This window comes from Lycorma delicatula, chromosome 7, assembly GCF_047948215.1.
Source record: "Lycorma delicatula isolate Av1 chromosome 7, ASM4794821v1, whole genome shotgun sequence".
NCBI lineage: Eukaryota > Metazoa > Arthropoda > Insecta > Hemiptera > Fulgoridae > Lycorma > Lycorma delicatula.
The window spans coordinates 80797663-80815876 of record NC_134461.1 but is presented as its reverse complement, the minus strand read 5'-3'; the positions used below and the strand labels follow the sequence as shown (position 1 = coordinate 80815876).

Here is an 18214-nt window from a genome sequence, read left to right as displayed (position 1 = left end):
AATGTAAAGAGGGAAATGGGTAGGTTAAATATAGATGTTGTAGGAATTAGTGAAGTTCAGAAGGAAGAGAAAAACAACTTTTGGTGAGGTGATTTTAGAATAATTAACTCAGAAAACGACATTTGGTCAGGTGATTTCAGCAAGAAAAAGAAATAACGAAGAATTATAAAACATTTTTTTTCTCAATGGTAAGATTTTTTGCTAAAAAATATTTTTGAGTCATATAAGTATTTTAAGAATACAAAAAGTAGGCTGTATTCATTAACAACTTATAAAAAGCAATTCATTTGGTGGTAAATCTCTGTTATACCAAGATCTTGCCATACCTCCCTTCAGGAGTGATATAATTATAGAACAGTTTATGTACATCTAGATAAAAGCAAATAAAAAAGAACACTTAACATTATATAAGATCTACCTAATAGATCAGTTATAGTAAACAATTTAAAAAATATAAGTGTTAAAAAAAATGTAATATGTTGTACTGGAATTTTTCTTAATTAGGTTCCAAACAACATAATCACTGATGAATGTTACAAAAAATATTTTCAGCTGAAAATGTGTAGTAAAACTGTTAAGTTAACACATAAATTTTTACCTGAACCAAATAATAATAATAATAAATACATATGAACCCCCCCACAGTAGTGCAATGACACAAGCTAGTATATTGCAACAATGCTACCTCAGAATGCAGAATCAAGTTAACTATCACTGAAGCAATATCAGCTTAGGTCTAAGTTAAGCTGAAAGAACTTTCATTATTATCTTGGAAGTATAATATTAGAAAATATTTGATCTACTATAAGGGTAATGGGTAGTATGGAAAAATAGGTAATAGAATTAACTAAAGAAATTCAATAACTTACATTTTCATAAGAATGTAACAAATTCCAGATTTTAAGTAAATGTAGTCTTTCTTTCAAAACAAAAAAAAAAACACTATAAAAAGCATTTATGGGGATTGAACGTATGTCAATTGAGAAAAGATAGCTGATATATAATACTTTCTCTGAGAACACAGTATGTTTCATTACTCTACACAACATTTAATGTGTGGCCAATAATGACAGTTTAAAATGAAGTACTAAAACCTACATAAATATGTACATTCATCTTTGTGTTTCTGGCTCAACATTTTCAAGACAGATGCATCCATACAAGTTACTGAATGGATTAAAGTAAAAGAATTATACATTACTAGAAGAACAAAGGTAGAAAAAGTGAACACAGTTCAGAAATATTATGTTCTAGGATGTTTGCACGAAAGTTTTGACTTTTTTACATGCTTTTCTTTAGCTCACTTTCATTCCATGGTTAATGATTAACGGATAGTACACATGCACAGAAAGTGGAGGAGTTGTACACATGACAGTAGGTTTTTGGATGAACGTCAATATAGTCGATCAACCAATATAACATTTTGAACACCCTTTTACGAGATATTGAAAACTCCCGTAAATATTTAAACATTGTACTAATAAAAAGTATAAATTAAAAAAATGGATTACCTAGTAAACATAAATAGAAGAAAATTTTGTTTTTAACAAAATAATATGTATAAAGTTGTCTACTTTCACAAGATCACAATGAAAAGCATGGAGCGCACTTTCATATTCAATACCTATATAAATTCTTTAAATATGACAAGGGTTTTGATGCAAAATGAAAATAATAGCTTCAATATACAATATCTAATATGATGAACTAAAGTTAAGGTGCAAAATAGAGCTGAGGTCACGCCTCTTCCTTTTCATTGTGGTCTTGCTAAAACAGACAACTTTACACATATTATTTTGTTGAAAACAAAATTATCTTCTACTTATGTTTACTGGGAATTCATTTTTTGAGATTTTTTAAATCATGTTTTTAATTTTTTTTTTCATTCATGGCTAAAAAACTAGAATGACGCTGATTGAGTATGTAATGTAGAGGATTAAGGCACTATTAACTGCTAGAAATCCTGAGAATGATGAATGTTAAAAGCTCTCACTCTGCAAACTCTGACTCTTTCATAAACAAAACACTAAACACCCTAAATTTATCAATTTTCATCTTATATTCCCAACTTAGGAGTTGAAGATTAGAATTAGAGACAAAATTGAAGGTACTGCATGAGAAAAGCCAGAAAATGTAAACAACAGCTTTCTCCAATGACTAAAACTAATGGTGAGATTTTTTAAATCATGTTTTTAATTTTTTTTTTCATTCATGGCTAAAAAACTAGAATGACGCTGATTGAGTATGTAATGTAGAGGATTAAGGCACTATTAACTGCTACAAATCCTGAGAATGATGAATGTTTAAAAGCTCTCACTCTGCAAACTCTGACTCTTTCATAAACAAAACACTAAACACCCTAAATTTATCAATTTTCATCTTATATTCCCAACTTAGGAGTTGAAGATTAGAATTAGAGACAAAATTGAAGGTACTGCATGAGAAAAGCCAGAAAATGTAAACAACAGCTTTCTCCAATGACTAAAACTAATGGTGTATTATTAAAAATCTATGGTGAACACCTAGAAGAGATTTTTTATTAAAACAACACGAATATCCAAGATCATAATGCAGAAAAGTTTCTAATAATAAGGATGGTAACTTTCTAGTTTTAAATGTTTTTAGCTCTTAAGAAAATGAGATTTGCAATATTTGAAGTATACTTCACAATGTGCTTATGTAGCCCCCTTTACTTTCATCCTTATTTCAAGAAAACAGCTGAATAAACACAAACTACACAGTTAAGGGAAGGAATAGATATATACTTGCATTAATAACCTTGCATACACAACCTGATTCTAATGCCCAGATGAGGGTATTCAAAAGCCTTTGTACTTGCTGTAATTTATTTTGTTTTTTCTATTATAGTTTAAGACAATTTTATTAAGAAATATTTTATTTGTATATTATAGATATATTTTTTGATCGAATGAAATGCAACTATATTTGTGCACAAATGAGTATATTTAAATGTATTCACCTGTATAGATCCTAAACTGTTACCAACAGCAAGTATATTTCCTTCTTGAATCCAGCTTAATGAACATACATAATCACCACCTTCTAAATCAATTAAATGGTCAATATTTCCTGTTCCTGCATTCCATAAATATACACTGGCACCTAAAGCAACTGCTAATATATTTGATGGACTCCAATCAATTAAATTTAAATCTGTAAAATAAAATAGTAATTTATATTTTGTTCTTTAAACAATAGACTTACACTCAATTAAAATTACTTTGTAATAGATGAAGTTTGTAATCTACTAAAAATGCCAAGCTGGATCAGGATTTGAATACAGAACTTTCTGAACCAAGGCAGAGATATTACCAATCCAACAAGGAAATCTGCAATTTTTAAAAATAAAAGTGTCATCTTTATTGTTATATTACCTTATTCTAATTCCACCTATAAGTTTTCAGCACTTACTAAACCCATTAAATTGGAATGGAGACATAAATGAGGTGAGATAGCAATTATAATGGATATTTTTGGTTATAATGATTTACATTATTATTTGATCAAAATCAATAGAGAAATATTAATTTTTGTTTTATTCATTAATGAGCCTCATAGCACCCAAATGTTTGAGCCTATGTAAAACCATTCTATTTGGAAATATTCCCTTTCTAATACTTCTGCATATAATATTGTGTCATTTATTTCTATACTGTATCTTATACTCTAACTATAAACATCACTAGGTTGTGTTAGTCCATTATATATTTTTTTACTGATTTTTCTAAGAAAAGTAAGGTATTACTTTCAGTCGCATGGTGGGATTGGGAGGTGAAAATGAATTTTCTTTATGTTCTGAGGTACGAGGAGCATGATATACCATTCACTTAAAATGAAATTTTTTTATATAAGCCTATGTATAAACTTCTGTAGCGTTAAAATCTCTGAAATTACTGGACCACTTCCATTGAAATTTAGGAATGCTGTAGTTGTGTATGTGATGTTGTGCATAAGAAAATTTGATGACAATTGGTTGAGTCGTTCTTGAGTTAGCTCAATTTAAGGCCAAATTTTATGGCTCAAAAATCTCTAAAACTGCTACATCATATATATATATATTGGAGCTTGTATGTAAGGTCAACTAATTAATCGAACATATGTAGTGCATTGTACTCAAAATCAATGCATTCTGACTAGGAAACAGTGATGGCATCAGAAACAAAAAGTCGGTCTTCTGTGCAGAACTGCACAAGGTTTTTTTTTTAATTTTGCTTGAATATACAGAATTAAGATCAATTTTTCAAACTTTTTAAGTATTGTATCAAAGTAGTATTACTTAGAGGTAAATATGTTTAACTTTTCATTTGTCTGTAACTGGTGGACAATTAAGATTGATAACTGAATTATGATCACTGTTTCAGGATATCATCAAGTTGAATAATAAAATCACTGAAAATAAAATATTATAAAAAAGTTCTTGTTGAACAGTTACATGAGTACAGGTAAAATGAGAAAATATGAGTTATTTTCTTTGTAGTAATACAGAAAATGAAAATACTTACAACATTAATGATTCCCTAGATAATAAGATCACTATGTAATACCTCCATATATCTTTGGCAATAATCCTATAAGATTTTCATGAGTTAAAGTAAATCAAGTCGTCCAAGAAAACAAAAATATAAAAAATATTTTGTTCAGAACATAAAATAATTATATAATCACTTTATGAGTATCAGGTTTAGTGTTCACAGTAACAAAGAACTACTTCAGCATTTGTGTGAAAGGATCAAGGGAAATTGTGGAAAAATTTACATCAGTGAAACATTACAAAGAACACAATTATACATGTGTTAGAGAAGTAGTTAGAAGGTTTTATCACAGTTTCTCTTGATCTGTTCAAGTAAGTGTTGGGTAGCTTTTTTTTACTTCCTTGAATGAAGTAAAGGAAGTATTGTGACCATGAAAAATTTTGGTTTTCAGATTTCAACGGAAATATTCAAAATCAGTAATTTTGACCATCCCTGAATCCATTTTAACTAGTTTTGGCATGACGTCTGTATGTACAAATGTATCTTGCATAACTCAAAATTGATTAGGAAGTTGAAATTTTAGATTTAGAACTGTTGTAACATCTAGTTGTGCACCTCCCCTTTTGGTTGCAATCGACTCAACCAAAAGTGTCCAAAAAAGCTGAAAATTCAAACAAATTTAGAATTTGGGCTTTTTCTTAACTGCAGTAATAAGCCCTCATTAAGAGCTTTTCAACAATATATCGTAAGTGGTACTTAGTTTCATTGGTTCCAGAGTTATAGCCAAATACGATTTTATTTAATGGAATATTTGTATCTTAGGAGAAGACACGTTGGTTGGAATCAGACTTCATCTAATTTTTTAACTTTTTTTTTTTAATTTTAATATATTGATTTATTAATAATTATTAACCTCTCATTGTAAAAAAAAATTACGATGAATAATAATAATTCAATAAAAAAATATCACAATTTATTAATGAAATAAAATTGTTATGTACATTTCATTTTAAAAAAATGTGTATTGTAATTTAATGGGCATACAAGGAAGTCATGTAGTGTCCACATCAGATTTTATAATTATGTAAAGAATCACACCTACCTAATTGACATGAACTATGTAATGTATTATTATGTACCAGTCAGAATAAACATTTATTTATTATCAACAACACAGTTTTATATAATTAATAATAAATTTAACAATGAAAGATTTACTTACAATAGTCATCGATAATATCAGGTGCATCTAATATCCTGTCAGGTGCTTGTGGAATGTAACGGGATGCTGACTTTGCTGATAGTGGAGCTTTTGTTTGACTGTACACAACTTTTAAAGGGTTTGTGTAGCCCTACAATAATAATAATTACATTGTAACAAATAATAAAGCAGAAAAAACAATAGCAATAATTATTTTTGCATTTACTAGTACTACAATTAGAATTGAATGGCATCAATTAAAAACATTTTTTTTTAGCGCTGTAGAGTGATTCAGGAGGAAAAGGGGAGTAATTTGGGATCTGATTCTAGAGCTTAAAATAAGAAAAAAAGTTCATACCAATATATGTCTAAAAACGCTTTGTTACTTCAGACCCAAAAAGGTTTGTCCCTGAATTTTTCTGTTTTATGTTGAATACCATGAAAACTACAGGAGATACAGTTCTGGGACCAGTTATTCTTTGAGAGACTAATTTAATTTGGTTTTTCGCTACACCACAATCTAAAAACTTATTGTATGTATAATATTGTTTGTCACTCAGTCACTGGTGCAGTTTTGCCTTAATTAGAATAAAAGGGACAGCTCTAGCCTGCAAAGGAAGTTTAATAAGGAACTTTAACCTTACACTGAACCAGATTTTCTAACGAATTAAAATCTGTTGACTGCTTGATCAACAGCTATGTTTAAAACCAAGTCTAACAAAGAGATCTATATTGCCAAATGGAGAACAATATAAATGTAGTACAATTACATTTAAACTAGAAGCATTGTTGAATTAAAACTTTTTCTTGTTACATAAGTAATTAACCTTAATTACTTCAAGTTTACTATCAGGCTGGATAAAAAAAATAAAAAACCATTTTTTCTGAAACTCAGTACGACTGCAATAACTCAAGGGACAGACTGTAATTGCAAGGAACAGAAAAGATTAATGAACTTCACTGCCAATTTTTATTCAAACATATAATATGCAGAAAATAATAAAAGTAGATCTTTTTCAATAGAATAAAAACAGTAATTCATCTGGTGAAGAACAAAAGTTGAATGTTAATGTTAAATTAAGAAACTCCTTTTTTATATCTATTAGAAATACAAACCTTCAACGGAATGCTTGTGTCTATCATGTCCTATATATGTGGAATTATTATCAAAATATCTAGATTGGTTAATTATTACTGAAAATCAGTTCTTTCCAATCAGCAGAATATTCTTAACATAACTCTTTTTTTTTATTTTTAATGAGGAAAAATTTCAAAACCTAAATTTTTTTATTCAGTTACTTTTGAATTAAAGGAGGGAAAAAATAACTTCTTTTATCATTACAGAATAAAAATGAATACAGTTTTTGTTTTTTTTCTTAAGACACCAATTTTTTAACCAAAAGATAGGTAAGCAAGTATGTAAATAATCAGTTGCTTATTTTAAAAAAACAGTTTTAAAGATTTTATACAAAACTTTCTTTTTTTTTACAAATAAAAAAATGTTTATCATATGCCTATCAACAGAGTATATATTTCAGGATAAATTTTTCTCATTGGTGCCTTTACTGAGGTATAGATGATTTCATAGAAAATTTCATGAATATCAAATGAGCCTTTAAAAACTATCATAAATCATAAATAAATATATGTATCTGCCAATGCTGTAAGTGTTTTATGTACTCACACTTTTTTGGTGCACAGATATAAATATGATGCAGGTACACACTTCACTAACACATTTTTAAACAACCTACAAATATTTTAAACATCAACCATTATTACTGTGAACTTTAACACATGATTAAGAAGATAAAAAATCATTAAAAAATTAATTACCTCAGGCGGTGCAGGAGCTTTTTTCTGAAAAGCAAGAATCCTAGCATTCTCTATATCATGTCCATGTAAATTTTCTGACATAGCTCGTTGTTTTTCTTTTTGAGATGGACTTAAATTTTCTTCACATGGCTGATCCATAAACTGAAAACATATCAAGAATAGAAACAATTGAATTACTAAAATGGTTTCCAGATCAGATAGCATTGTGTTTAATAAACCTAACATTTGAGATTTTTTCATTTCACTTCAACCAATTCAACTTCTTCACTAATATGTGAATAGTATGTGTAACATCATAATAATACATATACCAATAAATTATCCTTCATTATAACAGGAAAATAGTACTTGCTGATTGACAAACATCGCCTGTTTCTCAGACCACCTTCAGTCTTTATTTTTAATTATTGTTAATAATGAAGTAAAATGTTAATTAAAAAAAAATAATAATACACAATTTAATCTTTTCATTTATAAATATATTACCTATTAGATAAATATTGAAAAATTCAATTAAATAACAAACCTTGTAATGTCCTAAATCAAACTGAGAAGCACATCGTACAGGGATAAATCTATCAGCAGCACTAGGAGTTTTGTTTTCTTTACGAGGGGTAGGGGATGCTGATGGAGGTCGAGGACCTGAAAAAACATGATAAATATAATTCAAACAAAAAAAAATGAATTTTGGTATGCCACCTATAAATTATGCTATGTTTCTAACCTCAGCATGGTTATAATCTTAACAATTTTTATGGGAAAGATAACTGACAAATTTGACATTGCTAATAAAAAACCTACAATATTTTATTTTGAATATAATTTTTTTTATATTCTAAATTCTTACAAAAGTGTTATATTTATTTGTGTTATTAAAATAGACATTTTTTGTTTTTAACTTTTAAACTATTATCACAAATAGTTTCTTATATGACAAAAGAACTACTACTAGCTTTTCTAAATACAAATTAAACATAATAATACAAAACTGCAGAAACAACTTCAGTCATCAACCATTTACTTTTATTTTGCTTCTTGAAAAAAACTGATTTTTTAGTAATTTTATATACTTTTATATTACTGGATGTAATAAAGAACCTGCCATTTCATGCATAATAACTTACTTGCTTACTTATTCCAATCTCTGTTTCATAAAAGAAAAACCTGGTTTTTAAAAGTTATATCTTATGAACTACATGATGAAACAATAGATTTTCGTACTGTATTAAAGTTCATTCTTAGCTACAAACTGTTGTGAGCTGTAATTTACTTGAAAACCTATAGGAAAAATAGAAAATTATGCATAAACAGCCTTCTTTTCTCAGTAAAGTAATATCAATAAACCATAACTTCTTAAGAAGTAATATTAAAACTAGATTTTTAAGAATATTTTTTAAAAAAATATTTTTATTTATTTATTTTTGATGTTGACGTCTTATAAATCGATGAACGCCGGCAGCACGCACGAAAAATTGTCCCTTTCCGCCTGAGCCGAGCCGAGCCAAACCGACATGCAATGGAATATACAAGGTGCGACAATAAAGTAATGAGACTGATTTTTCTTTGCAAGATGTGACAAACCTGCAGCTTGCGTAGGCATACCATCTTTGACCTTGGTCTATAAGCTACTTCTAGTCCAAGCGGCACATTGATACAACTGCTCAGTTGTGAGTTGTGCTGTAATAAATGAACACGTGTTTGTGTCTCTCGTCACAGAAATGAAACCGCAAAATATTGCGCCAACGGTATGCCATTTCTTTTTGCGTTAAATTAGGTGAAAACACGATGACAACTTATGATAAGCTTCAGAAGGCTTTTGGAGAGGAGGTTATGACAAGAGCTCAAGTTTTTCGGTGGCATAAAATTTTTAGTGAAGGCAGAACGAATGTTGAAGATGAAGACCGCAGTGGACGACCATCAACCTCACGGACAGATGTCAACTTGACCAGGGTGCGTGAAATCGCACGATCTGATCGAAGATTATCCGTGAAAATGATTGCAGAAGAACTTAACATCAATCGAGAAACGGTTCGTCTAATATTAACTGAAGATCTTGGTATGAGAAAGATTTGTGCAAAAATGGTCCCCAAAAATCTCACACAACAGCGAGAAACACGGAAAAATGTGGCAGCCGATCTGTTAGAGCAAACGGAAATCAATCCAGATTTGTTGAACCGTGTTATCACTGGTGATGAAGTTGGTTTTTTCAATACGATCCAGATCCAAAGTTCGCAATGGTGCTCAAAGGGATAACCCAGACCAAAAAAAGCTCGCATGTCAAAGTCAAAAGTGAGATGCATGCTTGTGTGCTTCTTCGATTCCAAGGGAATTGTTCATAAAAAGTGGGTGCCTCCTGGACAAACAGTTAACCAATATTTCTACAAAGAAATTTTAGAAAGACTTCGTAAACGAGTTCTACGTGTCCGTGCCAACACTGCTGATAATTGGATTCTGCATCACGATAATGCACCATCCCATACTGCTCTGTCAGTACAGCAATTTTTAACCTCAAAACAAATTTCAGTACTACCACAGCCACCTCATTCACTTATACTTTTTTCTATTTCCAAGAGTCAAAATGGCAGTCAAGGGACACCATTTTCAAATAACACAAGATGTCCAAAAAGCTGTGACGAGGGTCTTGGAAGATATTACAGAAGATGAGTTCCAGAAATGTTACCATCAGTGGCAGAAGCGCTGGAATAAGTGTGTGCAATCAGATGGGAACTACTTTGAAGGAGACAACACTAAACATGACTAAATCGGTAAGCAACTTTTTTTTTCATATCAGTCTCATTACTTTATTGTCGCACCTTGTACTATCATGTCAAGTAGGTTTTGGCGGGCTTTTCAAAAACAGCAATTTCATGAATTTGATTTATGATTTCAATTTCATCGTTTTAAATTGACACTTTATCAACATTGATTTGATTAAATTTTATTTCTATAACAAATTTTTCATAATTATTTTTGAAAACAAATCATTCAATTTAAACTTGCAAAAATTATTAATATTAATTATTATTATTATTAAATGAAATGAAAAATGGAATATTAACGTGTTTCATTAGCTAATTAAACAATCACTTCGATTCAATTTGTTTGTTTAGACAAGTAATTTTTTAAAACATCCAAATCATGGATGAATTTAATTAATTGGTATTTTTATCTAGCCCAACGCCAGTTTCTCATAAAACATGTGTTTACTTCATAAGGATAACAAGTTTTTTTTTTTGCAACATTGTAGGCCTTTGTCCATTGTAGACCGACAATATCGCAGGACCTAGACTATTGTCGGTCTTTGCAAGACGTTGTCACGCTCAAATCTCGTGCTAAACATAGTTCCACACGAACCAATTTTTTTTTCAGCAATTGGTTTCAGTGTGTGGGCATTATTTAAAACAATGTGCTATTTATTTAGGCTTACAATAAAGATAGAATTTTTTTTGCTCTAAAATATGTGAACAATATTGTTCACCTATAATAATATATATATATATATATCCCACAGTTCCATAATTTTAATTAATGGGATGGAAGATGTGTTGTGGAGAAAGAAGACTTTTCATTAAAACTGCTGAGAATCTTAGCTGTTCAAAAAAAAGATAAAAGTCAGTTCATACTAGTTAGTGAAAATTCTAGCTTAGCTTCAAAGATAGCATTTTCATTCATTATTTATAATATAATGGATTAATTTACTATTTTTTTTGCCGCCATCTAATTTTATACTGGTAATACTTTAATAACTGAATTTTTCTGTGGTTTCAGATTTCAGGAATCACTAAAATATTAATGGAAGTTAAATAAACAGAATTACTTTACAAGTAGACAAAGAAAATTTGATAATTAGTAAACTTACAAATTAGAAACCACTCAACTACTGATTCATATATTAATTCTAACATTTATAAAATAATATATTTCAATAATTACTACATTGAATTAAATTTAAAGATGCAAATTAGAGTGAAATGAGGGCAACTCAGCTTTTTACAGTAAGCTTTTAGATATATGATTTACATGACTAACATGTAATAGTAGATGCACTTACATTTAGATCACAGCACAAGGGAATGTGCATCAATTTACATCATGTTCTTTTATATAATTTATTTATAAAAGAAGTTGCTAATGGCAAAGTAGAATCCTGCTACAATACTAAATCTTAATATTCTAATAATAAACCAGTAACAGTAGTCTTGTAGGCAGCAATCAATTAAAGAACAAACTGCTGAAAACGAACAAACTGTTGAGATATGAATCCAGTGGTTGATAAGCTTCTCAACTGATATAAATCAAATTAACAGTAACTTATTTGGTTTAATCATCCACAGACTGGCTCACACAATCAATCTCTACTGTGGAATTTATAACCTTTGAGACTTGAAAAATAACAAATAATTACTGGAAAAATCATGAAGAACTAATATGTGCAAACTTACTTGGAGATTTTTTTGGTGTTCTGGTAGGCGTTTTCAAAGGTGTTTTCATCAATCCCATTGCTTCACAAGATTTTTTTGAACCATAACTCTTTGGCGTTTTTGAGCTAACTGTACTATTAATAGTTGATGACTTAGATTTCGATGAATTTAAAGTTAGATTAATATTGCTAAAACAAATAATAATTTAATATCTTAAAATATATACTGATGTAGTTAACATTTTAAACAAATATGATTAAAATTTAAATGGACCATAAGTCAGGCTAATAATTCATATATAAATGCTAAAATGAAAAATTTAAATAAATATAAATTATATACACACATTATTTGGGAATAGATAACTTACTTTTATAGAATCAAGATTAGTATCATTTTAGGATCAAATAGCAATTCCAATATTGATATGATAAGAATTGATGGAAATTAACCAAACTCATATCAACAGACATCTCATTATCAGATATACACACAAATTTATAGATTTAAAAAACTACCGATTATATTCAGGTACATCATGTTTCATAAATCAAAGATTTTTTTTCCATGACATTCAACAGGTAAAATTATAAAAATCTATTAAATTTAATGACAATTCAAACAAAATCTATTTTAATGCATTATAAAGTCTTCAGTGTATTTGTGGGCTTTTTTCTTTTTTTTTTTTTGAGTTAGGCAGACAGGTATATATGTGGTTAAAAAATATAAAATTTGCTAGAAATTTGTCTGCATTCAATATCTACTGAGAATTTGTAATAATTCTGCATACTGTATTTTTTTGTGATGTGATTACTGACATCATTCTTGCACCACATTAATTGTCCTCTACAGTACTAGAGATTTAAACCACACCTTTCAGTCACCCAAAAACAGTCCTCCTGAAAAGTATGTGATAGATATGAATTGTGTGTCATCATTTAGTGTGTATTTTGTAAATTTCATAACGTTCCAAGTATCATTTTGTTGACAATTGCTGACTTTTATATTACATAAGAAAACTGCAAATTTACCAATGTTAATAACAACCTTGATATTTTACGCACATAAAAAAAGACTACATTATAACATTTATGGAACATACTAACACACAATAATGGACTAAGTACAATCCTAAAAACATGTCTCCCTACCCAAGGGACAAGTCTTCCTTTTAACATCAGTAGACATTTTTATATTAATAAATCAACTTGCTTAAAGTAAAGTTGTAATTTCATATATATACATTTTTGTTATGCACTGTTTATGAATGTAATTTTTTTATAATTACTTCAATAATTTTTTTTTTACATCAATTTGCAATCAATATAGTATTTTAAAATATTTCAAAATATAATACTAGTTTTAGTCTAAATTTGATAAGATAATTGCAATATATGATAATGATTTGTTTTTATATCTGCATGGTTTAGTGCTTGAAAACCTTTGGCTAGATGATTTATTAGTATCCTGGACCCAGGGCCTATTAGTTGGAATTATAGAATTTTATATTTACAACAGCCTTGATTAGATTTTTCATCCTTCTTCATTATAAACTAATTATTTTATATCACTTTAATTTTGTTCGAATTAAATAATATATTTTGCTTTATGTATCAACTTGAGTATTTTTAAAATCTCAGTTTACTCAATTAACTGAGTATTTAAAAAAAAAATTAACATAGTAAATTAAATGTTATTTTATTATCATTTTTTAATTAATTAATATTTTTTTTTTGGAATTGGAATATTTACCTTAATTTCTGTTATTTAATCCTAGGTGAACTAAGAAGGGGGGTCAAAAAATGTCCAAAATTTACAAAAATGTTATGCTAATAAATTCCATACAGTAAAAAAATCTGAAAATACTAATTTGTATCATTAAAAGGTGTATGTTTAGGATCAGACTTTGTAACTTTTCTCCAAAATAATTTAAAAAAAAGTCAGATTGAGCCTCCACGATAAGCACCTGGATATATCTGGAACAAATAGGAGAAATCTGTGTGGTGAACTGACTTTAAACAAACTTCACAGCTTCATTTATGATCAAATCACATCTCACTAGATCACATCTAGAGTTGTAACACAGGACTTAGTCCCACTACAGGTAACCCCTTGACAGTCAATCATGAAAGAACTTTTAAGGAATACTCTACTGGCTGAACCAAGCAACACCAGAGTTTAGTGGAGGTAGCATTCAGATATGGTGGGCTGCCATTTAAAAGGTAACATGTAATCAGAAGCATTGGAATGCCCCAAAACTGCATACATGAACAAGAAAAGTACAAAGTCCAAATATTTACAATATTTCACCAATCATAAAAATCAAAAACATGCTTCCAAAATCTAGTAAAACAAAGAAAAGAAACCACCTGAACCCTAAGGTGAATAAAAAGACACCACCATAAAAACACATTGAAGTCAACAGAAGTAGAATTCAATAAAACACAGTCAAGAGACTCTACGAAACCTTCAAAAATCAGTTCCAAAAGTATGAATCCCCAACCCTACTAATAAATAATGAAAACTGTAAACTGGCCCATAACAATAAAAACAATGCAGAAATCCTAGCTAAATATTTCAACAAACTCCTAAATTGCAAGGAACCAACAGAAACTTAAACTTCAACATCAAAACCCCAATGACTAACACCATCAGAAAACATTAAACCTCCCCCAATAAAAGAAGTCTACCAAGCACTGTGTGAGATGAATAACTACAAAGCAGCAGAAGATCAGACTTTTGTACAGATCTGGAAATATGCAGAAAGACCAGCAAAAATTGCCCTTCATCAACTGCTTGTCAATGTCTGGATCAAAGAAGAACTATCAAAACAATGGACAACAGCCCTCATCCATCCTATACACAAAAAGGGTCCATCTGCTAAAAAAAAAAAGCAGACCCTAAAAATTACAGGGGATTTTCACCCCTAGACACAATATATAAAATTCTTTCAAGAATCATCCTCAACAGGATCGGTTTACAACTTGAGAAAGAACTAGGAGAATGCCAGGGAGGTTTCAGACCCTGGATGAGCTGTTCAGACCAGATCATGAGTCTCGGCCTAATAATGGATTACAACATGAAAAGAAACAGAGAAATGGTGATAACATTTTTCAACATCAACAAAGCTAAATCACAGTTATTAGTAATTAATAATATTGCAAATAAAATTGGCCTAAAATTATCATTCAAAAAGACAGAAATTATGCCCCAAAAACAAACACAATTAAAAGAAGTAAACATAAACAGTAATAAAATCAGAATACTTCACCAATTTACATATCTTGGAGAAATAATAACAAACAACGAAAATGAAAAAACATTGAACCAAATAAGAAGAAAGCTAGCTAAAGCTCAAGAATTAACCTGGTACACTTACAATAAAAAATGCTTATCAATAAATGCTAATAAGGTACTGTAACACAGTTATAAAACCAGAAGCCACTTACGCAGCAGAAACACTCTTCCACCTAAACAAACAATCAAAGACAGACCGACTCCAGAAAATTAAAGGAAGAACTGGAAGAACCTGCATCAACAAAAAATACCAGAAAGATGGGCAGTGGTGGATTGTGCCCAAAAAAGTTGTATAAAGAGTTAGAACCCATCACTGATACCATGCATAAGAGGAGACTACGAATTTTTGGTTATATCCTCATACAAGGATGCAAGATTCAAAACATCTGAAACAGCTAGTACAGTACAAAAACCAAGACATGATGCAGAAGAATCAGGGAAATAAGAGAGAATCAGAAGGAAATTGGCCTTACACTAGAAGACACCACAGATAAAACAAAATTAAACAAGAAAATCAAAAACAGAAAACACTCTTTTCAAACTCACATAAAACACAAATATTTTCGAGACTAGAACGGGCACAAAGATCGCAACATTTGGAAAAGTACTGGGAGGAACACAAGGCCCAAACAGCCTTGGATAATGGACTGACTAAAGCAATCCTTTGTGATCAAAAAAGATAATAAATAATAAAGATATCTTCTATGTTTTCCAAAAACATCATGTTCAGATTTCTAATGTTTTTTTTAATTTTTATAGCAGAAATTAGAAAGTGGATACTTTTTAATCCCCCTTGATCCAACAAGGGACCCATCTTATTAATGATAAAAGAAAATATTTTAAAAAAAGGTATTTTCCTTGTAATATGTAGGGGTAGGTGTTACAAAATTAAAATCTTTATTCAATTTTTTCCTAAATGAGAATATATTATTTTGTTATGGTACAGTAGCATGACTGCTTATATTCAATCAGCCAATAGGTCAGTGTATTTGTAGATGGCACTTTCGGTACTGGACTAGTCTGAATGAGTTTTTGCTTAGTGGTTGTTTTATTTTTTTGAAAATGAGTGAATGTTTTTCTACTCGACACAGAAAGAATATTTATTACATTTAGAGATGACAATATTGATGAAAATGAGTTATGCGGTTCAAGTGAAAGACTTTGCTTATGATACTGACGAAGTACATGCTGGTGGTTTAGGAGACCTTAGTGTTGAAGATGAACAAGAATTAGATTTAGTTTCTGAAAATAACAAAGTGAAATAATATAGAAAAATCAGGTAATAAATATGAAAATATTTAGCTCATAAGGTTAGTAATACTCATAGCACCATACCATATAGATTTCATGGTATTTCATACCATATATATTTTATTCTGAAGGATACTGGTAAAATAATTATAATTTATGAGTTAAAGAATTTTTTTTTTCAGAAAATGCATTGTCACTCATTGTGAAACATTCGAATAAGAGGCAGTTTTGCAAAATTTAGATGAAACTAGTGAAACAGAAATGCCTGAATTTTTAGGAATACTAATTTTATTTAGAGCAAATAATGATAATAAATTAAGACTATTACGACTTGTGGTCAGACAAATTTTGAAGAGCATCATATATTGCTCCTATGAGTAGTAGACTTCATAGTTTGTACACAATTACAAGATTTGATTATAAACAAATGAGAGAGATTAGGCAACAGAATGACAAATTTGCTCTAATAAGGGAACTCTTTGAAATTGTCAGTAATAAGCTTTCAAATTATACACAATCAGTAAATACAGCTATTGATGAATTTGTCCCTGTTCAGAAGTTGATGTCAGTTTAAAGGATTTTTAAAAGAAAAACCTGAAAGTATAGGACTTATCAGACTGTTAGCAGATTGTGATCAACGCTTTGTACTGAACATTGATATCTATTGTAGAAAAAGGCTGTGTATACCTACTTATAAAATATCAGTAATAAAATGTTTGGTTATTTGAATTACAAAATCAGGGAAAAACGTAACTACAGATTGGATGTATACATCTGTTCCTTTAGCTGAACAGCTTTACAAAGAACATGATCTAACAATGGTAGAACCCATACAGTCAAACAGGAAGTTCATTCCAAAGGAGTTAAAAGAAATTGGAAATCGGCCACTGCAATCAAGTATGTTTGCATTTAAAGATTCAGAATCTAATAGGTCTCCTGTGAGTTTACAGTTAAACATAAAAAAAAGGTCTAAAAAGAACTTAATCTTATCTACTCAACAAAATGGTGATAATGTGTCTAATGAAGGAAAAATGAAATCTGATACAAACCTGTTGTACGATTCTACAAAAGACGCTGTGGATTCTATCAATCAAATGGCAAGGGATAAACAGAAAGAAGTACTCAAAGCATGCCACTTTCTGTTTTTTATACTCTAATTGACATTGTATGTATAACTGCTTTTTCAGTATTCATTCAGAACCGTAAGACTAATAGAAGAAAAATCTTTTTACACGAACCTGGATTACAGCTTATCAAACCTAATCTAATAATAATAATACGATCAAAGAATATTTTTGGAGTACAAAAACCAATAATCAAAACAATGGAAAACATTTTAAAATGTAAGACAACTTCAAAATGGCAAACAACTTAATGAGGGGAAGGTTGACGACTCCCTGCTGTAGTGAAGCTTCTTCAAAAAAAAAGAAAAAAACAAAACAAACTGAGTAAAAACAACTATTGTTTATTTAAAGTGTAATAGATATGAAAATGGAAAACATAAAAAATCAAACAACTGTTTTAAATGTAAAAATGAACCAGAATACTGTCCGAGTAGTTTAAAAACATTTTTGAAATCTACTGATGATAAAAGATTATTATTTTTTAAGAAAATATAGTATTCATGACATAATCTAGAAAATTTCTGTTTTATTAAAAAAAATATTTTAAAACCATACTTTATATTATAACAAATCTGTAAATATTAAACTTCT

The 18214-nt window shown here is 29.5% G+C and overlaps 1 protein-coding gene across 3 annotated transcripts in view; it reads right to left on the bottom strand.

Moving 5' to 3' along the window:
• fzy (cell division cycle 20 protein fzy) overlaps positions 1-18214 on the bottom strand; it is a 54856-nt gene that overhangs the window by 23827 nt on the left and 12815 nt on the right. For all 3 annotated transcript variants that reach the window (XM_075371038.1, XM_075371037.1, XM_075371039.1), the window contains exons 3-7: positions 11973-12139; positions 8057-8172; positions 7531-7671; positions 5716-5845; positions 2981-3174 (exon numbers count right to left, since the gene is read on the bottom strand). In XM_075371038.1, coding sequence (XP_075227153.1) covers positions 2981-3174; positions 5716-5845; positions 7531-7671; positions 8057-8172; positions 11973-12139 — 748 coding nt within the window. The remainder of the gene's footprint in view (positions 1-2980; positions 3175-5715; positions 5846-7530; positions 7672-8056; positions 8173-11972; positions 12140-18214) is intronic.